Source organism: Dipodomys merriami, unplaced genomic scaffold, assembly GCF_024711535.1.
Source record: "Dipodomys merriami isolate MVZ:Mamm:240054 unplaced genomic scaffold, mDipMer1.0.p SCAF_7, whole genome shotgun sequence".
NCBI classification, from domain to species: domain Eukaryota; kingdom Metazoa; phylum Chordata; class Mammalia; order Rodentia; family Heteromyidae; genus Dipodomys; species Dipodomys merriami.
Window position 1 is genome coordinate 32755192 of NW_027206290.1, and position 26467 is coordinate 32781658.

At 41.1% G+C, this 26467-nt stretch overlaps 1 protein-coding gene across 1 annotated transcript; it reads right to left on the bottom strand.

Moving 5' to 3' along the window:
* Nucleotides 1-411: 411 nt before the first annotated feature.
* Kcna3 (potassium voltage-gated channel subfamily A member 3) lies at nt 412-17780 on the bottom strand. Its single transcript, XM_070006266.1, has 2 exons — nt 14205-17780; nt 412-6355 (listed from the first exon to the last, which is right to left on the bottom strand). Exon 1 carries the CDS (start codon nt 17778-17780, stop codon nt 16023-16025), a length of 1758 nt encoding a protein of 585 aa, XP_069862367.1. The 3' UTR covers nt 412-6355; nt 14205-16022.
* Between the last annotated feature and the right edge of the window lie 8687 nt (nt 17781-26467).

The window sequence follows — 26467 nt, forward strand, 5'->3', positions numbered from 1 at the left end:
AAAAAAAATTTTGTTTGTTTATTGTGGGACTGGGGACAAAACCCAGGGCCTTAAGCACTCCACCACCAAGCAAAATCTCCAGCACATACTTATTGCAAATAACTTATTCTTCTCTCACACTTTACTGGAGCAGCAATGCTGACAGAGAGGGAAGGATAGTAGAAGAAACCCAGGGAATGTCAGCATCCAGAAGACTTGCTAAGCAAATGCACTCAAGTCTCATTACAGTATTGTAGGAGCACATATGCCTGTGTACAGAGCTCACCCACATGTTCCTGTTAACAATGCCCTGGTTTTGATGTTTCTTGGTTTGAGAAAACCAAACAAGGAAGGAAGGAGGGAGGGAAGGAAGAAGGCCAGGAAAGAAAGGAAGAAAAAAGGGAGGGGGTCATTTGGAACTATCAACATGAGTAACAGGAATTTTCTTGGTCTTTTATTGAATTTTGCACATAACATTTGCAATGAAAACACTTTAAATCCAACGACAAATTTTTAAAAATGGAGCAGATAAAAAGTCACATAATCAAAACTCACAGATATTTACTGGTATTTACTTAACAGAAGGCCAAAATTATTATGACAAGGACATCAGAGAACATGATACAGAGTTCATTTTAACTTTACATTACTATGTGATAAGTTAACATAACTCAAAGGCAAAAATGAATATGTAAAATATGTGATTTTTACATCATATTCAGAATTCCATTATTTATTATTATCATTAAGAACAATGATTACTTCATTCAATACAAAATAATACTTGTTTGACTTACCTATTTGAGGAGAACAAAATTCAAGGTTAGAAAATTTAAAATTCTGATATAATAAGTACAGGATTCATTTAAATATTCACAGTAACATTGCATTGCTAGTCAGTAAAAGTACAGAATGTATCACAGACTGTTGACTTACAAGGGAAAGCAGCAACAGTATCTATCTGTTGTTTAAGGAAGAATAAAATGTAGCATTTGTTAGAAATCAGTGCAGGAATCTGCTCCATAGTCAAATTGAGCAGTTATTAGATTGTAATTTGATCTGGGGAAATCCTTAGATGCATTTTGAAATACGTGGGGGGAAGTTTGCCAAATATTTGAACTATGACTAATGTTAATAATGCTGTTATTTAATGAAAACCAGTTATTTTTGTGTATTTATAGGAAATGAGGTTTCTTTAGAGAGAACGCCTCGTGGTTCTGTCTGTCTATTGTGCTCATTTTAACGAATAAATGAGAAAGGTCAGGGAAGACCATTTTTCAGCATGTTGACATTATGCGAAGCGAGTGTCTGTAGTCAGATGTGTGGACTTAATCTGTTTTAGGTGGACAGCATCTGGATATTACCAGGGGGAGGGCAAAAGCTTGGAAGCACCTAAAGAGGTCTGACTTTAACATAGCAATAATACCTTTCCACTAAAACTTGAAAATTTCCATTGCATCTTTATTAAAATATATTTTGGTCCAAGTTTTAAATACAATGGCAATGACAGGCTTAAAAAAATCATGTCAGAGGATAAAGAACATGAGCTTCAGAACTACATTTTAAAAAGAATTTTGGTACCCGTATAGGGGCTTGAACTCAGGACCTTTCACTCTTCTTGGCTTTTTCACCACTGACATTTTATCATCTGAACTACATAGATAGCGACTTCCTAGAGTCACTTATTAGTCAAAGAATTTTGGAGAAGTCATTTGATTGTTTCAAACCTTTATTGCTCAATTTCTAAACTTCAGATGGTATTAGTACCCCATGTGGATGGTGTCTTAGAGATAAAGTAGAGTATGTTCATGATCCTTGCAAATTATGAACATATAGGAAACTTGCTGAAAAACTCCAGTGGATTGTTTTTTTGTAACTCTGACCTGTGTATAATTATCATTGGTAAAGATTTCAAAAAATATTCATGAAACACTTAATATATTTACTGTTTGCTTTCCCTTGTGTGTATTGTATGTGCACAATATATATACACATACATATATATGTTTATGTATACATATATATTTTTATGTATGGGAGCTTTTTAACATAAATTACACCATTTTATGGGGCATTCCCAAAATGGTCTATACAGTGTCCTTGAAAATTGAAAAAAGTGGATATTCTTATTTGGTTTCTAGTCACACAATGTTATGGTATTTAAGAAAAACATTTCAACAGTTTTAAGTAAACTAAATACTTAACCTCCCCCACCCCCCCACTAACCATTATGATCACACCACAGAAGCAACTTACCACAAGAGATACTACTATGGTTTGTAAGGGCAGTTCACAAACGGTTGTCAGATATACAATCACACAATACACTAGAATTACCACTTAGCAAAATTTCACTGACTTTACACAAAATGAATTGAAATCACTTCTCACGAACATCACTAACCCTAATATGCACACGACAGACTCGATTACATCTAAAGTGAAAATTCAGATTCACAAAATCCAAAATGACCACATTAAATGTTTAACTAGTCAAAATATACATTTCCTATTATGACAGAGGCCTTTAAAAACTGCGCCCCCTCTTTTCTGAATGATAGGGATATAAGACTAAACCTCTGGACAAATAATCTTGGTATGACAAAATATTTCTGTATTATTCAAATGGACTGCTATCATTTTGACAGCTTTTCTAGTGTCCAAATTCTAGCATTCTTCTAGCCTTAATCTCTTTCTACCATAAAAACCAGCCACAAGAATAAACTCTTGCTTTCCAATTGGTACAGTCACCCGTTAACTTTGCTGTGCAAAAGATATAACCCATCAATGACCAATTATTCACTAATGCCAAACAAAAATGTTTGGTGTATCCCTGAATTTGATTCCTCACTCCTGAGCAAAATCAATGACAATATGGCTCGAACAGGCCTCCTTTGTACTTAAAAATTCACAAAATTTTATGTACATTATTGTACACTGCAGTCATTGCTTCTAGGACCAAAAGGGCATTAAGTTTGAGAGAAATACGCACCTTTCCGACAGCCATAGTTCATTGATAAATGCAATGTATTTGAGTATTAAATCACAAAAATTAAGAGTAACTTGAGAAGACATTCTGTTTAATTAATTAACTCTGCATTCAAAGATGAGATGACAAATTATAGCTAATCCATGGCCAGAATAAAAATAAGGCTTAATTTTTTTGAATGTCTTGCTGATATCCATTCACAATGTTGGAGATGGCAATGTCTGGCTTTGAGTAGAGCTGTGTGGCTTCTTAGGGAGATGTATATATGAACACAGTAAAACAGGTGTAAAAAGCTCATTTGCTAGAAATTCATAGTTAAAGAAATTAACTTTTTTCACCTTCCTGGTAAAGAAACTGGGGTTCTGAGAAGCTAAAGGGATCGTTGTGAGTCACACGAGAGTGCCTGGCAGAAGAGACCAACAGCTGCAGATACCTGCAGGAGTTCTCATAGGTTAGAAAACAAAAGAATGAAGAGAACATAAGGCAAACACTTCAATTGCCCTACCTTCCCGCATTCTCAGCTATACATTGTTGAGTGTGCAATAAATCTCTGGCACCCTATTAGCATCTCCCATGCAATTTGCAAATCACCTTAACATATAATTAAATTTGCCAACTACTCTCCTTTCCTTTCGAGCTATTTCATTCATCTATTTTCCCTTCTGTAGAGTGATTTTTCCACCTTTTAAAGTGATCCTATTACATATAGATGAGTAAAAATTCTTAGAGGAGAAAAAAATCTTATTTCCTTTTTGCATAATCAATTGGAAGGCTTAAATCTTATTTCAATTTATTCATAAAAATACATCCGAAAAAAAAATTTTGTACTTAGAATTCTTCAAAGCCTTAAAAAAAGAAACATAAAAAAGGGCTTGGGAACCGGGAAGGACTTTGGAGATTATTTAATACAGCATACTTGGTTTGCAATTGAAGAAACTGAAACTTAGAAAAAGTAATTAACAATCTGAGGTACCACAGGCTGAAAGTGGGTTGAGATTGTCAGTCTTCTGTTAACTAGTCTATTTTCACTACCTATTATATGAAAACGTGTTTGGCATGGTAGATTACTCTTCTGATAGTATTCTGTGCTTTGTTTGATTGTATAAGCCCATGTTTTATTTCTACATGAAACGGTAGCCTGCAATAATGATGCTAATTTGACACTTAAATACCACAATGCTTAAAGCTATGTCATCGGTGTTCTGATAAGGTAGTTTATGTCTAGTTTTATAACATCACCCGATCTTTCAGGAAACACTGACGTGGAAGAACTTCCATGGAAGTTGGTGAGTTTGTTGTGATCATTCATGTAGCTGATAAGGACTGCTCCTGCTAACCAGGCTGTGATGGTCAGTTATAATAGTTCAAGAAAGCTGTAATGAACTATTTCCTAGTCCAGTATCTCTACTACATGGACTATCACAGAACGAAAACAAAGGGATGGCTATCTTTTTCACTTTCATCACAAATCATCTTTGTCTTTTTTGTTTTGGTGACACTGGGGATTGAACTCACGGCCTCATATTTGCTAGGTAGGTGCTCTACCTCTTGAACCACTCCATCAGTTCTTGTGTTGGTTATTTTAAAATAAGGTCTTCCTTAATGCCCAAGCCAGCCTAGACTGTGATTCTTCTATTTGTGCTTCCTTGCATAACTGGGCACATGCTACAGTGTTTGGCCGTGTGCTCTCCCTGTAAGTCAGATGACAGGTATGCGCCACTGTGTCCAGCCTCTAGTTTCCAGCTCATGAATTTTTTGCCCTGGCTGACCTTAAATCACAATCCTCCAGAATCCTGCCTGCCAAGAAGCTAGGATTACATGTTTGAACTACTATACCCAGTTTGACAAATCTTGAATGGAGGTTCATATAAGTCAAATCAGAATGTTGTCATTTTTTTCACTTTTTCCTATAATGATTTACTCTGCAAATTTTGACCACAAAGAAGAATGTGAACAATTCATTGTTGACCTTGCCTCTAAGAAAGTTACCTGGATTGTATTTCCTACCATTTACTTTGTGGCTACTAGACAAATAGTTGCTGAATTAATGGTTCTTTTAGATTAATGAAATTCACCATTTGTATTTCCTTTTATAGGGCATCTGAAAGTTTCTAATATTGGCTTTTTGACTGAAATTAAAATTCTACAGGTGTTCTTTTTGTAACTTAGCGTTATTGTGTTATGCATTTAAGTAACAGGAGATTATTTACACATTTGTTCAGGTTTATTTGAAAATAAAATATGGAAATGAAAAAGTTTTCTGTATACTAAATGTTCACAGTTTGACTTCCTGTAAGGCTTACAAAATAATATACAAATAGCTACCGTTCTGCTGAAATGTCACAGTCAATATATTAGTAATGGCACAGAAGTGAAATGTCCCCAAATGGGAAGCCACCTTCATGACCTCCTAAATCTCTTTCCCAACTAAAAGTCTGCTTGTTTACTTTTTTCAATTGGAAAAGAGTTCCATTTCTAAAAGAATATAAAAATAGAAAATGAGTCCAAGAATCTTTTACACATATACTTTTGCAGGAAAGGTTATAAACATTGGGTGGAATATTATATCTATATAATCTATATATCTATATATTTTTAAGAATGTACTTTGTCTCACCCATGAACATCCCATGAAAATAAAGTTGAATATATGACACATGACTGTTTAAAAGTATAACTAAATGTTAAACATTTTATCAAGATAGACAACTTCAACATATACTAAGTACGAATTTATTTTTGTAAAGTTAAGGTCCACTAAAACCTAAACCTAATTTTAAATATCATTTTAAAGTAAAAAATAAAAGAATGCTTAAGTAAGCAAGGCACATTTCTCTTAGGCAAGTCTCTCTTTAATACCATTCATTTGGGCACAGTGTTGACTTTACTTATTTATGTGTAAATGGGCTGATCTATATGTGGGAGCCTTTGGTACAAAGAATCTTGAAAAATAATGTTGCACATCACTCAGAACATAGACTATAACACAAATGTAAATATAGTCCAGTAATTTTAAAAAATAACCAGTAATAACTGACTGGTTAGAAACACACATTTAGGCTTTCTTTATCTGTAACACTACTTTTGTATGATTAGATTTCATTAACATATCAAAAGGCTGAAATGATACCTTAATATTTTTTAATGTTCTTTATCTCTTGATCAGTATCCATTATGCTGCACACAATATGAAGAGTATCCTCCAGCTTTGAGTTGCTTTTTCTATATAAAGCATTTGTTAGGGATGAACTATTCAATGTTAGCTGAAATAAAAACATGGTAGCAGAGAGAGGGCATCGGTGATGGAGGCGCCACTGTATTCTCCATCCTGAGCATCCTTCTGGGTGGGGCCGCTCTGCAGCTCTTTACATAGGGCTCTCCAAAGACCTTTTGGACAGAGAAGATGCAAGAACTTACTGCACAGGTAGCATCTAACAACTCTAGGCTTCTTTAGTGGGGAGAATGGCTCAAGTGGTAGAATGACTACCAAAAGCACAAGGCCCTGAGTTCAAATCCTAGGTATGATAAAGAAAAAAGAAAAATAAAAACAAACCAAAAAACCTCTCCCAATTATAGGCTTTATGTCAATAGAAAAGTCATATGCATTATACATTTTTGAAACTTCATTTTTACTGTGATCTGTAAAGTTCAAGCAAGTTTAGTTTTAAAAGGTTTCAGATTATGCTAAAATTATAAACTTTTCTTCCCAATATTTCTGTCTGTTTTTCCCCACCAAGCAAATTTTGTCCTTTAGAAATCTGATATACATCACTCTTGTTAAATATGCTTTCCACCATCATTTCTTATATATTATGTATGAGTGCCTATCTGATATGTTATTATTCTGTAACCATGCATGAGAGCAAATATAAAATATACTGACCCATGAGGTTACCTCTTATTTTCAGTTAGATAATAAAAATCATATTTAGTGAAGTAAGCCAGACTCAAAGAAACATAGGTTCCATGGTTTCCCTTACTTGCAATAATTAGCATATGTCTAGGATATTGGCAGATGAGCAGAATAGCTCAATAACTATGTACATATGACCATAAAGATGATGCTAAGTGAAACAAACTCCAAGACATGAACACAGGTTTTTCTTTGTTGTTGTTTTTACTGTACTGTTATTTTTTGTTTCTTTTGTGTGTTCTTCCCCATGGTATATCCCCTGTTGTCACTGTATTTGATGTTGGTACCCTGGTATTGCATATACATTTATTTGAATTAGGGAAGGGAAGGGGAACAACAGAATAGTGACACAAAGAACAAGGAGGGAACCAATGCAGCAGTGATATACACAAGACAATATGTTGGAAATAATTTGTACAACTGGAGGGGATTGGGGGAGGGAAAATAAAAAACACAACCAATAAAAACAAAAAAAATAAAAACAAACAATGTTGTGGGGTCCACAAAACAAAATAGCCCTTCCAATTCCTTTTTGTACTTTTTTTTTAAAGTCCTAATGATGCATCCTTCAGAAGAGAGGAATGATCTCTGTCTTGTGTGGCCTTAAGTGACCAAACCAATACATGCACAACAGTTTCTAACTTTTGCTGGTCTCCCTAAGTAAATTCAAGCACTATGTTCATTTTAGTTTGCTGGCATTTTTAGTAAGGATGCTGGACTACTTGGATGGGCAAAGTCAACAGCCAAGTCATTCTTTGGTTTGGTTTACTTGGGCAATTGAGGCAGAGGGAATATTCGGAAGGTGCATGGAGAAAGTTCTTGCCAATTGCCATCACAAGAATCTTGCTTCCTATCTGTCACAATATTACCTAAAATTGTGGCCACGTCTGCAGTGCTCCTATCAATGTTATGATTAGCTTTAGTCTTTCCATGAGACAACATGGCAGTTTTCCACAGCTTCCAGCAATCTCCTAATACCAACACAAATAACTAGATTGCCTAAGTGATCTAAGTTTTGACATTATTAAAGTTATTCTAACAACTGTTTAGTTTAGCAAAATGAATACCAGGAAGCTGGAACATGTATTGAGTGGTGGGGGGAGATGGAGAAGGAGATGAGTAAAGAGAGGAATGTACACATGGGAAAACAGAACCAAGTCATTTATCACCCCTCTTGGGTGGGTGAGGTTTGGAAAGATGGAGAAGAATAATGGAAGGGGTGACACTGATCAAGACACAGTGCATTTATAAACTGACTTACTGAACTAACACCCCTTTATACAACTATTTAAAGATAATTAAAAAATTAAAAGCAATTGAATGTGCACATGTGAAAGATGGGGGTGAAATGGAAGGAGTGACACTGATCAAGATGTATTGTACTAATAAATTGACATGTCCAATTGAAGCTCCTATGCACAACAACTTAAATGTAATAACAAAAATGTCTTCCTAAGAACCCGTGCTTACGCCTTGTGGACTGGGTGTTCTCATTTCCTTCCATAATAGCCGAGTCCACAGCCAGGTGCTGGTAGCTCACATATATAATCCTAGCTACATAAGAGGGTGAAACTGAGGATTGTGGTTTGAAACCAACCCAGGCAGAAAAATCTCTGAGATTTTTAATCTCCAATTAACCAGCAAAGAGCAAAAAGTAGAGCTGTGTAGCTCAAAAGGCAAGTCCTGCCTTGAATAAAAAAGCTAAGCAAGAGCCCAAGGCTCTGAGTTCAAGGCCCAGTAGTAGCACAAACACAAAGAATAGTTGATTCCTGTGGTTTTACCATGCAGTTTGGTAATTTGATTTAAAATTCAGGTTATTTTAAGTAACTTTATCCAGTAAGGCCCTATTTATAGTGATTTTTATATGTACACATATATGTATGCATGTACTAGGATTTGGGATTTGAACTCAGGGCTCATGATTGCTCAGCTGATCTTCTACTACTGAACCACACATTTAGCCCAGGTTTTTGCTGGCTATTTTGGAGATGGAGTCTAGTAAACTTTTCTGCCAGGGGTGGCCTCAAACTATAATCCTCCATTGCTTTAGCTTTCTGAGTAGCTGGAATGATAGGCATGAGCCATTGTTACCTAATTAATGCTTTCCTGCTAAGGTTTTTAATGCCTGACTCAATCAGTGCCCATAATGGGGAAGGCTTCATGGAGTTTTAGGACTCGTTAAAATTAAAATCAGGTCTAAAGCTACAGGTTGTTTCCTAGACTGTCTACTACATAGATGAGCTCCTCAACAGATGTTACTTTCTTGTTCTGAGTTTGCTGTACCAGTTAAAGAGTCCACACACACACACACACACACACACACACACACACACACACACACACACACACACAAAATTAACTTTTACATAGGAAATCAAGTTCATGAAGCCTCATAATTTCTAGGTACCCTTGGAAGGTCCTAATATGATGTGCTGTTTAAGTTAATTATGTTAAGAAATCCATCCCCACACTTGGCAGTGCTTCTTGTAGAAAACCTGCTGGTGTGGGGGATAGATGGGGAAAATAGGAGACAAAAGAAATCATCTACTCTTTATCTGATTTATGTAACTGTAACACCTCTGTATATCACCTTTATAATAACAATAAGAAAAAAAAAACCTGCTGGAGTATGCTTTAGCAAAGGGAATTTTAATCCCTAAGAGCAAGGTGAGGCTGATAAGCCAGAAGAAGCACAATAAGAAAATTTTGCTTATTTGTTGGAAACATCTCAGATGGGAATACCATTTCCTTTCCTCTCATCTCTCCCTCCAAGAAATACTAATTGAGCACAATCTGTATTACAGCTACTAGTCTAGGTCATGACCTCAAGGATGAAAAGGGAAAACAGACAATAAACCAAAGAAATAAAATATATAATACATTATAGAAAAAACTGAATAGAGAAAGAACATAATGACAGAAGACTGCCATGTTAAGAGTTGTCTGGCAACATGGGAAGGAATGAACATATGGGTATTAAGGAGGTATCCTAGGCAGGGAGAGCTGCATGCATGAAGCCTTCAAGGTGGAGATGCTTCTATAATCCAACAAAAGCAGGACCAATGCCCTTGCTGCACTGGATCACATGGGAGTGTGGCAAAGGAGGCCAGAGAGGAAGGAAGGAAGGCTGAATTAGCCAGGACTTTACTAGCTATAAGGCCTTTTGTTTGCACTTTGTATGAAATAGAGTGCTGAATCATGCTTCTGGTTTTCTTTCAGCTTTAGTTAGTGTGTGTGTGTGTGTGTGTGTGTGTGTGTGTGTGTGTTCTTTCAGCTTTAGTTAGGGTGTGTGTGTGTGTGTCTTCTTTCAGCTTTAGTTAGGGTGTGTGTGTGTGTGTGTGTGTGTGTGTGTGTGTGTGTGTGTGTGTGTGTGTGTGTGTGTGTGTGGTGCAGGGAGGGAGGGTACTGGGGCTTGAACTCAGGATCTTGTGCTCTTGTTCGGCTTTTTCTGCTCAAGCCTGACACTGTGCCACTTGAGTCACATCTCCACTCCCATTTTTGCTGACTAATTGGAGATGAACATCTCTCGGGATTTGTCTGCTCAGGCTGGCTTTGAACATTTTCCCTCAGATCTCAGTCTCTTGAGTAGCTAGGCTGACAGGTGTGAGTCACCAGCATGCAGATCACTTTAGGGAGTTTTTGAGCAGGGATTTGGCTGCACCCAATTATCATTTTCACTTGTGTACCTCCCACATAACTGCAATCACAACCATTAAACACCATGCCTGACTCCTGTGATAGGGGTGGCCTCCAACCACTATCTCCTCAATCTCCACCTCCCAAGTGGCTGGAATAACAGGTGTGAGCCACTACACCAGGCTAAATTGGGAGAAGGGTAGGAGTGAAGGCTGACCAGTAAGCTGAGCATGGCTTCCTAGTCTTTCATTAACTTTCTCTGAAAGGTTATTAACCATTCCTTGAAAGTGTATTAAAAAAAATGATTTCCCTAATACTTCTAAAATTGCCACATTATACTACAGAAAACTAGCAATACACAACCATTTCTTGTATCTACGTTATTTTAAAAGTTTATAAAAATATAAACCAGAACAAAAAGAAAATAAAATCCCACCCCAAAACACAATTTCTAAATATCCTCTTCCTCCTTCTGGGCTCCTCACCTCTATCTCTCAGCGTTTCTGTATGTCCTCAGGTTGGGAGGGGGGGAACATGTGAGACTTTGCATTTCTTACTGAGAGGAGTTAGCACTTCTATTCACAGCTCAGAGGTGAGAAAGACTTGGAATGGTGCTATTTTAAATATATAGAAGTCAATAAATTATAGTTATGATTTTTAAAGGAGTAAAGTATTGGTAAATGTATTGGTAAATGCTGTATTTCTATATTATATGAACAGCATTTAATAGATGAATCAATTTTAGGTAAACAAACCATAACTTTGGATTTTTTTGTTGGTTGTGGGGCCTGAACTCTGGGCCTGGGCATTGTCCCTCAGCTCTTTAGCTCAAGGATAGTTTTCTACCACTTGAACCATTGCTCCACATCCAGCTTTTTCTGCCTATGTGGTGCTGAGGAATCAAACCCAGGGCCTTATGCATGCGAGGCAAGCACTCTACCACTGAGCCACCTGCCCAGCCCTGGATTTCTTTTTAAAATTTCAATCCTGAGATTTTACTTAGAAGGTTAGATATAAGGGAAATCATGCTTTTATGTGTAGCTGTTTGTGGTTGTGTCACCACAATTGGTGCATATTGAAATCTGGCATAATATCTGTTGTAACATCGTAAAAGAATTGAACACTAGCAAATGTGAAAGTCCATGTTTCTCTCTGGATCACCAGCTCTAAGCTGTATACATTTCCCCATGGGTGCTGATGGAGAGCAGTGATTCTCCCCCAAGAATCTAGCTACACAGAGACATGTGTGCACTCTTTCCACATCTAAGATGTTCAATTGTGCTCAATAGTGTAGACTCTAGTTGGGCAAAGTTAACAGGCATAGGCAAATGCAGACTCATTAGCATTATGCTTTAAGTCCAAATCACTATCCATTTTCATTTTGGTACATTATGTAGGGCCTTTGCGAAGGTGCTAAAGCAAGTATGCATGACAAAATTAAATCCTGATGTCTTCCTTTGTTTAGAGCACAGATTCTCTTAAAAATGCATGGGGGTGTCTGGGTAAGAGAGTAACCTGAGATGTTTCAATTTTCTGGCTAACTCCTGCTTTCAACCCTCCTGTTCTTCCCTTTTCCATAAGGGAGAGTCAAAATGTTTACACTGAATTCTCTCATAGGCCTTCAACAACCTAAGCAAAGCCGTGGAGAAGAAAAATTTAAAAATTCCATAAAAGTAACCTACACTGTTGATTAAAGCATATTAAACAGGATATTCACCTCAAAACTGAGAAATATCCATTGTCCTAGAAATTATTACTGAAGTCTGACTAATGATGCTTTCTAATATTACATTCAGATTCATCCATCATGAAAAAAGCAATCTTCTATTACTCTCTCTCTAGTTTCAATAACTTACATTTGATTCTCCTGGTTAAAAATACCTGATTATTAGGAAAGGGTTAATTTTCAGTATACTGAAATAGGTTTCTGGAGATAATGTTTCTTTACTTGAGTTTATTAATTAGTAGCATGGAAAGCCAATCTTAAAAACCATAAGGGATTTATTTTATCTTTCAAGTCAGGCAATAAAAGTAGTCTGGGTTTTGGCACCAGGATGATCTGCTTTTTAATTGTTGCTGGGCTTTGGTTCACTGTGAAGTGGCAGGGAAATCACTGACCTCAATCATGTCTTTTTCATCCTAAAATGAAGTTAATGACACTTACCTTGAAGAACTGACAAGTGCTCAGGACATCAATGACCTTAATAAATGGCAATTATTACTGTCATAAAATAGGAAGACAATGATGATTCATGTGCTCATGAGCAATGATTAAAAAATAAAGTAAAGTAAAGTAAAGTCTTTGATGCATGTCATGTAATTTAATTTATCTAAATGTTCTACCTGTGATAACACATTTTATAGTACCTTATTATCTTCATATTACAAATACTGCTGCCTTCCTATTACAAACCAGTGAACAGAGAGGTTATGTAACTTCCTCAAGGTCATACAGCAGAGTCAGAATTCAAACCCTGCAGAGCTTTCTCCTTCAACCATTTTATTAAAAATCTGTCAATTAAGAGAGTAGGATTCATTCAACAAACATGCAGGGTGCTACTTGCTGTGATAGGCACTAGATTACAAAATATCAAATATCCAAAGGCAAAAAAACTCAAGATACAGGACCTATAACCTTTAAGGAGATTCCAATATGGCGACTAGAAGCAATTCTATTACCTCAGGATTATGAGGTGGAAAACCTGTGCTATTTCTCTAGATAAGAAATAAAAGATCCCTTCTGAATTGTTCTTATGTAAGAATCTAGGTTTTTACATCTTCAGAATACATGTGAATAGAATTGTCACCTTTATGTTAAGCTCTTTTAAGAACAGACACCAAAATTATTTTTATAGGATTGCTATTTCTAAAATGTTCAAAAATGAGTCATAGATGGAATTTCTGGTCACTAAGAATAACCAAATGTTGGTTCAAAGAGATCAATATTTAAAATAACTCAAAAAAGCAAATGAGAATATATATAAAGGTATCTTGTTTAGACACATATACATAGGTTAAGACAAGCAACAACCAGATATATACAGGTTGCTTTCCTTTTCCCTCTCTTACACTTCCAATACTTATTTCCCAGTCTTTCAAATGCATATAAAGTAGTTAGGTTTCTAAATACTTGAAAATATATCATGAATTTTAAAATCAGGGCTATTAACTGTAGGACAGAGTAATTGAGCATCAAAACCAAAAAGCAATTCTGAATCATGTATAATTTATGTAATATGGATGAAACAAAATGATCATATTTGAATAAAATGTTACTATTATTTCCATTTTAACTGTTTCAAAGAACTGTGCTACTGATAGTAATTATGCAAATTAAAATTGGACCAGTAATCTAACAGCTGCAGATTCTGCCCATTATTTATTTATTTTTTAAAAATGGGAAACAGGTTGTTGAGAAGCCAAGTGTTTGGCAAATTAATGGAGTAATCTTCAGTTCAGCTTGGGTGAAAGTTGTTCTGAAGAGAGTGTCATCATTTTGAGACAAACAATGGAAACCAAAGGATAATTAGTCACATGGGACAAATGGAAAAGATGTTACAAATGATCTTTTAAAAGGAGCTTAATGTAAAATGATCTGTTTTACAATGCCCTTAATCCAGAAATGAATCTAGCTGTGAATGACACCTCCCAGCTTCCCCATATAGAAAGGGACCATGCAGTGCTCACCTGATGCTGTCTGTCTGCTGGCAGCCCTTAGCATGTGGCTGAAACTTGCAGGCATTTCCTGAAGATTCCCAATCCTTGTTATTGTCTGTGATTTCCTCATTGAAAAGGTGCATTTGTTTATATTTGATGTTAATTTTGCTTGTCAAGTGTGGTGGTGACAGTTCTGATGTGCAATTTGGATTTTTCTTTTATTTATTTTAACAAGGAGATCTGAAGGTCTCTTGTGCTAAGATTCAGGTACACTGAATCTCTCCTTGGCTTATGTGCAGACTATGTTTACATTGGCTTTTCATTTTGTTTGTTGGATTATCACTTCTTAGAAAATCGCAGAGAAGCATCTTCTAAAATTATTGCCGGATAACTGGCATTTAATTCATGTCATGCCTTATTGGGGCTTATAGAAACATTTCAAAGATATTTTCCTTCTTGGTTCAGTCACAGGGGGTCACAAGGGTGGACGATTTACATAGAAATAGAAGCATTTCATGATTCCTTTCACCTCCATGTATTCTCAGACATAACTTTGTGTGGTTTATTCAAATAGTGCTTTACTTTATGAAATCACATACAATAGGAACCATCTGGAAAGGTTTTTGTGGAAACAACAGGGGCAGGAAAGGTGGGGTGGGGCTAGAGAGCAAAAGATGCCATGACAACCTTTTTCGGGTTTCCCAGGAAACATGGGTTGCTATGGCAACTGCATCAGTCAGGTCCGAATTAGTAACTTCCGCTGGAAGGAGTGTCTGCCACTTTAATCTTCTTGTGATACTGCAAAAGCTTATCTCTCAGATGCATTAGAATTGTTGTTGTTGTTGTTGTTACTTCTCAGCAGCACTGGAAACATCTGTCTTTAGACTTTGGTAGATGTTTTCTGGGACATACACATGGAACCTCACCCAAATCTGTTAGTCTAATACTTTTGCAATGCTTAGCAAACTCCAAAGAGTTAAAGTAACTAGTCGGAGGGGGATTTGGGGGTTGAGTATTTCCCTTTGCTCAAAGTTAAGAAGTTTAAGATTTGGGGATGAGAGATTCAAATAGAAACTTCCAGTCAAAACCAAATAAACGTATGACTTGCTTCTAAGTCACAGTTCTAGTTAGATTGCTCATCCATATATTCAAAGGGCAGGCAATTTAAGTAATGTCTATCATTTAAGTATTTGCCTGCTTTGCTTAGTAAAGAAACAAGTCCATTTTAGTTTTGAGGTTCAACAGTTACTCAACTGTTTAGTTTCGTTTCCTCCCAGGATATACTTAAAAAAATTTTTTTTAATATAGGGTGTGTATGAGAAAACAAGTCTAGTGTCAGTTTGTTCACAAAATTATGGGATGGGGGAAGGCCAGAAACTGGTGGCTGACACTGGTAAATCCTAGCTACTCAAGAGGTTGAGATCCCGAGGACTGTGGTTCAAGACCAGTCCCCGGCAGGAATGTCTGTGAGACTCTTATCTCCAATTAATCACCAAAAAGCCTGACGTGGAGGTGTGGCTCAAGTGGTAGAGCACCAGCCTCGAGCGAAAAAGCAAAGGGAGAGGGGCCCAAGGCTCTGAGTTCAAGCCCCAGGACTGGCAAAAAGAAAAAAAAAGTGGGGGTGGAGGGAGGGAGAGGGAGAGAAAAATGAAAGAGAGAATGTAGCCCATTGGAAAACAGGCACCTGTTTCCAGGGTGAAGCCACGGAGAGAAGGCATCCCACTTCCTCGGGGGTCCTTCTCTGGATGAGTGGTCTGGAAATGTACAAAACAGGGGCACACGCAGACCCAGGGGGCACGCCGCACACACGACACCCAGCACACTCTCTGCCACTCACGTCACGCAGCCTTAGACATCCGTGAAGATCTTTTTGATGTTGACGCAGGAGTTGGGGTTATTGTTCGTGGTGCAGGTGGCGGTGGAGTTGCCCGTTTTGAAAGGGGTCTGGGGGAAGGCGCTGTGGTTCAGGCCTCCCTCTTCGATCACCATGTACTCGGACTTGCTCAGGGTGGAGTTACTCCGCGCCTTGCGGAGCTCCTCGGCTGAGGACGACAGGTGCTGGCAGCTCCCCACGTGCATGTACTGGGCTTGCTCTTCCCCCTCTGTCTCCCGGTGATAGAAGTAATTGAAGTTGGAGACGATCACGGGAACGGGCAGGGCGATGGTCAGCACGCCCGCGATGGCGCACAGGGAACCCACGATCTTGCCCCCGATGGTCACCGGGTGCATATCGCCGTACCCCACCGTCGTCATGGTAACCACGGCCCACCAGAAGGCATCCGGGATACTGTTGAAACCCGAGGTGGGGTCGTCCGCCTCGGCGAAGTAGACGGCGCTGGAGAAGAGGATGACCCCGATGAAGAGGAAGAAGATGAGCAGCCCCAGCTCACGCATGGAAGCCTTCAGGGTCTGCCCCAGGATCTGCAGGCCCTTGGAGTGGCGGGAGAGCTTGAAGATGCGGAAGACCCTCACCAGGCGGATGACCCGCAGGATGGCCAGGGACATGGCCTGCTGTCCGTTGCCCTGTCGCTCGGCCAGCTCGGTGCCCAGCGTGATGAAGTAAGGGATGATGGCCACGATGTCGATGAGGTTCATGATGTTCCTGGAGAAGGTGGCTTTGCTGGGGCAAGCGAAGAAGCGCACCAGCAGCTCAAAGGAGAACCAGATGATGCACAGGGTCTCCACCACGAAGAAGGGATCCGAGAAGCTGGAGGCTCCCGCGGGGGACCCCGACGTGCCATTGCCCGCCGCTTCGAAGGCGTCGGGCGACGAGGGCGGCGGGGCCGGGTAGTCCTTCTCGTCCCGGAACTCGGGCAGCGTCTCCAGACAGAAGATGACAATGGAGATGAGGATGACCAGCACCGACACGATGGCGATGCCCCGCGCCGGCCCGGAGCTCTCGGGGTACTCGAAGAGCAGCCACACCTGGCGCTGGAAGTCCCGGCGGGGCAGGGGCCGCTCCTCCTCCCGCAGGAAGCCCTCGTCCTCGCGGAACTTCTCCATGGCCTCCTCGCCCAGCTGGTAGAAGCGGATCTCCTCGGAGAAGATGTCGATGGGCACGTTGACCGGCCGCCGGATGCGCCCCCCGGACTGGTAGTAGTAGAGGATGGCGTCGAAGCTGGGCCGGTTGCGATCGAAGAAGTACTCGTTGCGGAGCGGGTCGAAGTACCGCATGCGCCGCTTGGGGTCGCCCAGCAGCGTCTCCGGGAACTGGCAGAGGGTCTTGAGCTGCGTCTCGAAGCGCAGCCCCGAGATGTTGATGACCACGCGCTCCCCGCAGCAGTCCTGCTCGCCCGCGGCCGGCAGCGCGGGGGGCAGCGGCTCGTAGCGGTCGCAGCCGCCGCCGCCACCGCCGCAGCCGCCCTGGGGCGGCTCCGCGCCGCCGCCGTCCGCCGCCTCCGGCTCCGGCAGGTGGTCCCCGGGCACCACCGTCATGTCGGGCGGCGGCGGCTCCGGGCCCGCGGCGGGTTCGGCGTAGCCGGGGTTCACCAGGGTGTGGGCGTCGCCGTCGCCGGGGCCGGGCCTCGCGGGGTCCGGGGGAGGGTGGGCGCGATGGCGGGCGGAGGGCTGCGGCAGTGAGCGCAGGAGGCTGCGGTGCTCGTCCATGCGGCGGGGAGGGGAAGAGGCGGCGGGGCCCAGGCTCTCCTCCCCGCGCGCTCCCCGCCCCTGCGCCGCCTCCGCCCACCGAGCCCAGCCCGCCGCCGCCTGTTGCTGCCGCTGCGGCCGGGCTCTGTCTGGGTCTGGCGCGTCGCACCCGGGCGGCTCGGGCAGAGACGCCTCCTCCCTTCTCCCTCCTCCCGCTTCCCTCCTCCTCCTCCTCCGCCCTCCTCCCTCTCCCGCTCTTTCTCACCCCCCTCCTCCTCCTCCGCCACCGCCGCCGCCTCCCCGCGGGGCGCGCGCTCGCCCTCCTCCGCGTCCCCCAGGATTCCCGCCCACCGAGTGGGCGCGCGCCCCGCGGGCCCGGGGCGAGGGTGCGGGGGACCAGGAGCCACCGGCCCGTCCTCACCCATCACTGCTTTGTACACACCGAAGTCACCCTCAGCCTTGCACCTTGCGGGGTCCCCCAGCCAAGCCCTTACCCATCCAGCCGCGGGCCCTTCTGGCCAGGGCGCGCCCACCCCCCGCCCCCCTCTCCTTGTGGTCTGCCTGGCAGCATCCCAGTTGCCAGGCTGCTTAGACCTGGGAAGGGAACCACACCTCCGGCTGGAGCACAGGCCTGCCCTGGCCTCCTGACCCATGCCCAGAAGGCCAGGAAAGATGGAAGACAAGAGGCACCATGCCCTGGCCAGGCCTTGTTCAGGGAGGGAGTGCAGGTCAGGTGGGCGTCCTGGGGAAGAGGCAAGCTCACCTAGTACCAGCAGTCTGATGAGCTGGCTGCTGGGCAGAGGATCACTCTGTGTGTGTGTGTGTGTGTGTGTGTGTGTGTGTGTGTGTGTGTGTGTGTGTGTGTGTGTGTGTGTGTGTGTGTGTGTGTGTGTGTGTGTAAGAAATAGTACGAAGGGACTCCTGGGGGCTGATGAGCTTCTTCCCTGGAGACTGAAAGGTGGGCAGGCACCTTGCTTCTGTCCAGAGTGGTAGTTCACACTGGGTAGAATCAAGGATCAAATTTCTGGTTTGGGAGTTGCAGTACTGTTCGTGAGAAAATAGTGGGAAAGGGAAAAGGAAATTTACTACTTCTAATATATGGTTTTTGGTTTATTTAGTTTTTTTTTTTGTCTCAGAATCAATAGAAATCTTTTATTTTATTGTAAAGATGCTGTACAGAGGAGTTACAGTAACTTGAGTAAGGTAATGAGTATATTTCTTGTCCAGCATTGTCACACCTCCTTTGTTCTCCCACTATCCCTTCCTTTCCCCCCTCCCCACCCCCACCCTTGAAGTTGTAAATTTCACTTCCCAACTCCAAGCCGTGGGTCTATTATGGGAAGAACAGGAGCAGGACGGCTACCCAGACTCTACTTAGAATGCCATCCTCGCCTCTGTCGTGGGAAATTTGCCCCATTCTAATTGTTTAAGTAAGAGAACTTTGATGGTTTGATTTGTGTTTCTGTTGCTTGATTTGAGCCAAGAGATAATTTACATTTATTTCTTTGGAGAAACTATCCAATTTGTTGTGGTCATTGAAAGCATAATGTCTGTTCGCAAAAAGTTTGTTTTAGCTACCCACAACATAAGCCAACTCTAGGCTTATACAAGTCTGTTTTCTATTGTATAATCCAAATCATTTACAGAAGAGGAACTGTCATTGAGACAACACGTCATCCATCCAAAGTGAGCTGACAATTCAGACTGATGTGTGTGATTCATGGTCATTCCTTCCCAACCACAAAGCCCTCTAGGTTAGAGAGCAGGTCTTACCCAACTTCGATTCCTAGCAACTCTTAAAGTGTCTTAGAAATAACTGGGTGCTGGTGGTTCATACCTGTAGTCCTAGCTACTCAGGATGTTGAGATCTGATGATCCTGGTTTGAAGTCAGCCTGGCCAGGAAAATCTATGAGACGCTTATGTCCAACTGACCACCAAAAAGTGGTCAGTGGAGCTGGGGCACACGTGATAGAGTGCTAGCCTTGAGTATCCTAGCTAAGGGATTGTGACCAGGTCCCAAGTTCAAGCCCCAGCATGGGCACAAAAAGGAAAATATGGAAATAATGGAAATTTGGGGTTCATTTGTTGAGTTGAATTCCCCAGTGATTCTTTGCATTTCTATCTGCTCTAGAGTGGTGTTTTCTCTTCTTGAGTGCAGGATCTTATTGGGATTCTTGAGATAAGGAGTGGGGGAACACGAGTACTGAGGATAGTACATTAGTTATTTCTACCTCCAGCTCTCCTGGGTTCACGTGCCTGTTTCTTCATCTTCCACTTCAGGGACAGCGTAGTGCTGGGCACTGCAGGTGGTAATGTATGTTGTGAAATGGAAAAAAAAAAAAGGACAACTGTGTCAAACCCTCTTATTAAATGCCAGAATAGTATTTTGGGAGATAGTCACCTCATTTGTTTCCCTACACTTTTAAAGCTGTTGATTAGTATAATCAATCATGCATGTATTTAGAATGAAACCAAGTGTTTGCTGCAAAGCTAGCTCATAGAAAGGCAAAGACCCCATTTTTGCTGCTCCTGTTCTAGTACTGAGGCCTGGACTCAGGGTCTTGGGCTTGAGCTCAGGCTCTTAGCTTTTCCACTCAAGGCTAATGCTCTGCCACTTGGACTACACATCTACTGCCAGCTTTTTGCTGGTTAATTTGCAATGAGAGTCTCATGTACTTTCTAGGCTAGCTTCTACCCATGAGCCAATCCTCAGAACTCAACTTCCTGAGTAGCTAGAATTAGACTTGAGCCATGGGCACCTGGCTGTCATGGATCTTCTTTTTGTCTCCCTCCCTCTCTCCCTTCCTTCCTTCCTTCCTTCCTTCCTTCCTTCCTTCCTTCCTTCCTTCCTTCCTTCCTTTCCTTCCTTCCTTCCTTTTGTTCTTTCTCTCTCTTTTTCTCTCCCCTCCCTCCCTCCTCCTCTCCCTCTCATTTCTCTTTGTGCTAGTCCTAGGGTTTGAACTCAGAGCCTAGGCACCATCCCTGTGTTTTTTCACTCAAGGCTAGCACTCTACCACTTGAGCCATAGCTTCATTCCTGGACTTTTGGTGGTTAATTGGAGATGAGTTTCCCAGAGTTTCTGTCTGGGCTAGCTTCAAACCAGTATCTTAGATCTCAGCCTCCTGCATCACTAAAATTATAAGTGTGAGCCACCTGTGCCTAGCTACTGTTGTGGAGTTTCTACTCAGGGTCTGGGCACTGTCCCCGAGCTTTTATGCTTGAGGCTAACATACTACCACTTTGAGCCACAGCTCCACTTCTGATTTTTAGGTGATTACTTGGAGATAAGAATCTCACAGACTTACCTGTCATGGCTGGCTTTGAACCATAATCCTCAGATCTCAGCCTCTAGAGTAGCTAGGATTATAGGTGTGAGCCAGCAGTGCCCAGCTACAGATCCTATTTTTAAAGATCAAATGTTTCATGCACTTCTATGTCTGACTTGAAGAGTGATTTATTCTTCCCTTTGCAAGAATTAGGACTGAAATTAATATTAATCAATGGCAAGGAAGACTAGAGCAGAGAATGGTCCTGTGATGGATGATCACAAGTTTCTCTGAAATATCTCTGTCCTTCAGAAATCGATCTGTCGGCTTCTTACATGGATTTTCATTATCTGGAAGACTCTTATTATAAAGCTTCCTAGGACAGACTTGATATTTGAAGCCCAGAGAAGTTTAGCAGTCTGTTCAGCTCTCATAGCTTGTTCATGAAAGAGCTGGGCCTCAAAACCTTGGATCGTTTCCACATCCAATGTTTGCTGTACTGTATCACACTGTGAAACTCTTATGTTGATCACTGTGAGAGTTTAATAAATACTGAATTTCTAACAGCAGCCTATTTGCTTCTGATTGCTGACTAGTTCACTTCAATTCATATTTATTTTAACAGAAAACCACTGCCTTGTGATGGCTACTCCATCGCCTATAGGAAATGAGTTGGTGGGTGCCATTCCAGCCCTGTTGGACAGCAGAACCTATTGAAACAAATCAATGTCAAAAATGGCACTTCAGGAGAAACACATACCACTTATTTAGTACCCCCCAGTGGAGTAACTCAAAGTGATTTGAAAATGTCTCATTAATCCTCACGACACCCCTGTGGGATAATAATAATATTGTTGTAATGTTTAAGTGTAGAACTGTGGCAAAGCAAAGAGCTTCTCGGAGTCTCTACAGGATTGCCTTCAATATTAGAACCTAAGAAAAGACACCCGGTCTGCAAACAGGAAGATGAATCTCAATATTTGGCCTTTCTGTTTTGTTTTAGGCATAGCCTGGGCTTCTTACTGACCACACAGAACTAAAAACAGCTCCCCAATTGTTTGCCATATGGTGAAAAGCATCTGAGATTTGCCAGAAATGTTTGAGAACGAAACAAGGCAGACCTTGACATCCTAAACCACACTTAATGGGAGATGAATAGAGAAGAAATTATATGTTTTAGGCACTGTGTATGAACTTTAAACATAGATCTTACACTAGGCTTACATAGCATTAAGAACAAAGGCTATAAATCCATGGAATTTTTTTTACAATGCTGTCACTTAACAACATAAATAGTAGGCCATGATCTGAGGTTCCAGGCCAGTCCACGCAGGAACATCCATGAGACTCATCTCCAATTAACCAACACAAAGCTGGAAGTGGATGTGTAGCTTTGAGTGAAAAAACTAAGTGACAGCATTCAGGCATTGAGTTTAAGCCCCAGTACAGACATGGGAGTACAGATAGGTCATAAGCTACCCTGTTACTATTCCATTCTTGCCAGGCTGTTTCTCAGTGGTACCAAGCTAGCTCCCATTTCAGGCTCTTCTTACTCTCTACTCTGTTGCCTAAAACACTCTTCAGATTTTCACATAGCTTTCGTCATTACCTTCTGTGTCTGTTCAAAATGTTGCTGAATCAAAGATCCTATGCTCAACCAATATTCCAGATAATGCTGCTTCCTTGTCCGCTCCCCAGGTATCTTACCTGCTTTATTATTTTCCTGATTACATTTATAATTTAATCGAAGTTAGACTTTGTATTTGACATCTTGCTTATTGACTGTTTCTTACACTACAACACAAACTCACTGAAGACAGGGTTTTGAGTTTTCATGCCTATACTCCTCAAATCTTGAATAGTACCTTAAGTATAATAGATGTTTAATGGTTAATAAATAGGAGAAAGAAAGTTATTAAATAGAGGAAATGGTGACTGTACAGGCATGTGTATTTACAGAACAATGGGTGAACTGGTTTTGCTAGTATAGAGGAGCTATTTTGGAGTGGTGTCTGTCCAGTACTGACTCTAAGAATGATTTCATAGAACCAGCTGGGCCATGAAGATATGCAAGGATTCTTTTATTAAACTACCACTTTCTTCTTTTTTTCCCTCTACTCTCCATTCTCCCATCATCCTGAATTGGTCTATGCTGCACTCTAGATTGTACTTTAAACTCCCCATTTTATTTTCTTCCTGAAGATACCCCAAATGTACTATTTGTAGCACTAAAGTCACTATCTTTCTTCTCCAACTTGCGTGCCTTCCTGTTTTTCTTATTTTGTGCTAGAATATGGGGTTATCCCCACATCCTTCCTCTGCCCCTGTGTTCATCTGGCTGCTAGGTACTTTCCATTCACTCCTCACCCCATAGTCCCCAGGTCTCCATTATCACTGCCAGTGCCTCAGTGCAGGCTGCCATAATGGTTTTAGTCTTTTATGTATTTCATCCTCCTGCATGTAGCTATATTATCTTTGCAAATCATACATTTGATCATGTTGTTCTCCAGGGCTGCCATGATGGTCAAGCCCTGCCTTGACCTGTCATTTTGTCACATTTCTACACTGCATGTTTGTCTAGATAGGTCATCCACTCACAGCTGGATGTGTGTGTGTGTGCATGCGCACACACATGTACACACACATGCATGAATGCTTGCACCAGTACTGGGCCTTGAACTTTGCCTGAGCATTGTTTTTTTTAGCTTTTTGATCAAGGCTAATGCTCTAACACTTGAGCCACAGCTCACTTCTGACTTTTTTTTGATGATTAATTGGAGTTAATTGTCTCATGGACTTTCCTGACTAGACTGAGTTTGGACCAAGATCCTCAGATCTCAGACTCCCGAGTAGCTAAGATTACAGATATGAGCCACCGGTCCCCAGCTCACCACTAGATCTTTGCTACTGCTAGCTGCTCTTGCTGTAATTCACCACATTTCCCTTCTATCTTTATCTCAACTTAGAGGTCACTTATTTTGAGGTTCCACTCTCCCTGGCAGCCAAGATTACCACTGCAAATAAAACTCAGTAAAGCTGCTTATACATGAAAGCAGTGGTACTCTGTCATCAGAATTCCTATAGCAAGTTGTTCATATCTCCTTTTTTTTAAAAAAATTCTTGATGCCAGCCCTAGAACTTGAACTCAGGGCTTTAGCACTGACCTGAGCTTCTTTGCTCAAGGCAAGCACTCCATCACTTGAGCCACAGCTCCATTTCTGGCTTTTTGGTGCCTAATTGAAGATAAGAATCTCACAGACTTTCTTGACTGGACTGGCTTCGAACCACAATCTTCAGATCTAAGTCTCCCATGCAGCTAGGATTACAGGTAGGAGCAACCAGCATGAAGCTTTTTATCAAATTTCCTTTTGAGGGTTTTGCAGCACTATATTTCAGATGTGTGCTATGGTCCGCATGAGAGAATGTGAGCTCCATAACACCACCAGCTAAAATACTGAGCTGTGAAAGCACCTGCTAAGCCAGGCACTGTGCTAGGCACTTTATATGTAGTAGCTTCCAAGTTCTCTGCAGGGCAGATAGTATCCCTACTACCTCAGTTCACCGGTGGAGAAATTGAGTACAGAGTGGGAAAACCACTTGTGTATGATCACACAGCTAGGAATTGGAAGAGCTTGAGAACCTTACTCCTCCAAGGCTCTTCCCTAGGCCACCTCTGTGAGAATTAGATGCTATGTGTGTGTGAACATGCACATGCATGGAATTCAGGGGCCTTTGGATTTCATTTGACTTTATTGCTATAGGTTTGTGTTTTACCACTTGAGCAACACTTCTGCTTTTGAGATAATCGAGATTGAGGGAGAATAGCCTCATGGACTTTTCTGCCTGGGCTGGCTTGGAACCATGATCCTTAGATCTCAGCTTCCTGAGTAGCTAGGATTACAGATGCAAGCCACCAGTTAATGCTTTGTCTAATTCATCTTTGTATTTCCAGTTCCCAGTATTGTATTGCTTTAGGAGAAATGCCATTCAAGGTACTAGAGAAAAAATGATTGTAAAGCACAAATACTTATTTACTAAATAGCTGATAGACTATGATGAACCTAGTTAGCCTGTCCATCAACACAAAATACATTAGTGGACCCTTCTGAATTTGCATCTTTTTTAAACAAAAAAGATGCTAAATACAGAGGAGCTTTGTGTTGCTGTGTCCATCAGAATGACCTAGCAGTCTGTGTTCTCACAAGGCAGAATGATTTTTCAGAAAAAATTCTATTTAGGGAAGATCAAAATTCTGTCAGCAAGTATGCCAACTCAAGACTTAAAAGTACTGTGTTAGACCATGCATTTAATTAAGCCTGATGCTTTCTTTGTGAGCCTCTATGTATGTGTGTGTGTGTGTGTGTGTGTGTGTGTGTGTGTGTGTGTGTGAGAGAGAGAGAGAGAGAGAGAGAGAGACACAGAGAGAGAGAGAGACAGAGAGACAGAGAGACAGAGAGAGAGAGACAGAGAGACAGACAGAGAGAGAGAGAGAGAGAGAGAGAGAGAGAGAGAGAGAGAGAGAGAGAGAGAGAGAGAGAGAGAGAGAGAGAGAGAGAGAGAGAGAGAGAGAGCAATTAAGCACCAGAACACCTGCATGGCCTTTTCTAGTTCTGGATAATTTATTGCAAAAGCGCACAGTCGCACCTCTAATCATAGATGAGATGTGCAATTAATGATGAGCTAGGCTGTTAAGGCTCCTGGTATGTACCAATTATTTGTTTGCAGATGGGAATCTTCTCAACATTCAACACTCAGTAGAAACAACTGGGTGGCTTTAGAGTGCTAGCAAACATATTGCTTTTCTTTTGGCAAGATGCAGTTAAGACTTTGTAATGCACAAGTCATACTTGTACATTTTCCTCCAAGTAGATTTGAAATGAGAATGATTTTTAAAATATCTAAAATTTCCTGCAATTTATTTCTTCATATGCCTTCTATACTTTTTTCGAATGTTGCAGACAAGCCATAATTTAGGTCTGCATTTCAAGAGCTAAAAGGAATTATTTTAGGCACACGATTGAGGTGACATTAATATAAACTACTGAACATAGCAGACATGAAATCGTAAGGTTTCTCAAACACTTATGGAAACCTATTGAAATGTTACAAAGTCAAGTGTAAATGTGATTGAGGTTTCCTTTGTATTACCACTATGGTAAAAATAAAAACCAACCTTATCATTCTATGAATACAGTATTACAGTGTTATTATTTTGTCATTAGGTTTTGCAATTATGTTGACAAAGAAATTCAGGAATATGCCTGTCCAAGAGCATAACAATTTTATTGAGTTTTCATGGCAATAGTAATAATGCTAATAAATGCATATGAAGGTCCATAACAATCCAATTAATAGAATTTTATAATAACAAAAATATGAATTAATTCATTGGCCGGTGGTGATGGGAAGGGGGAAGTTTTCAGCGTACCTGAGCTACAATG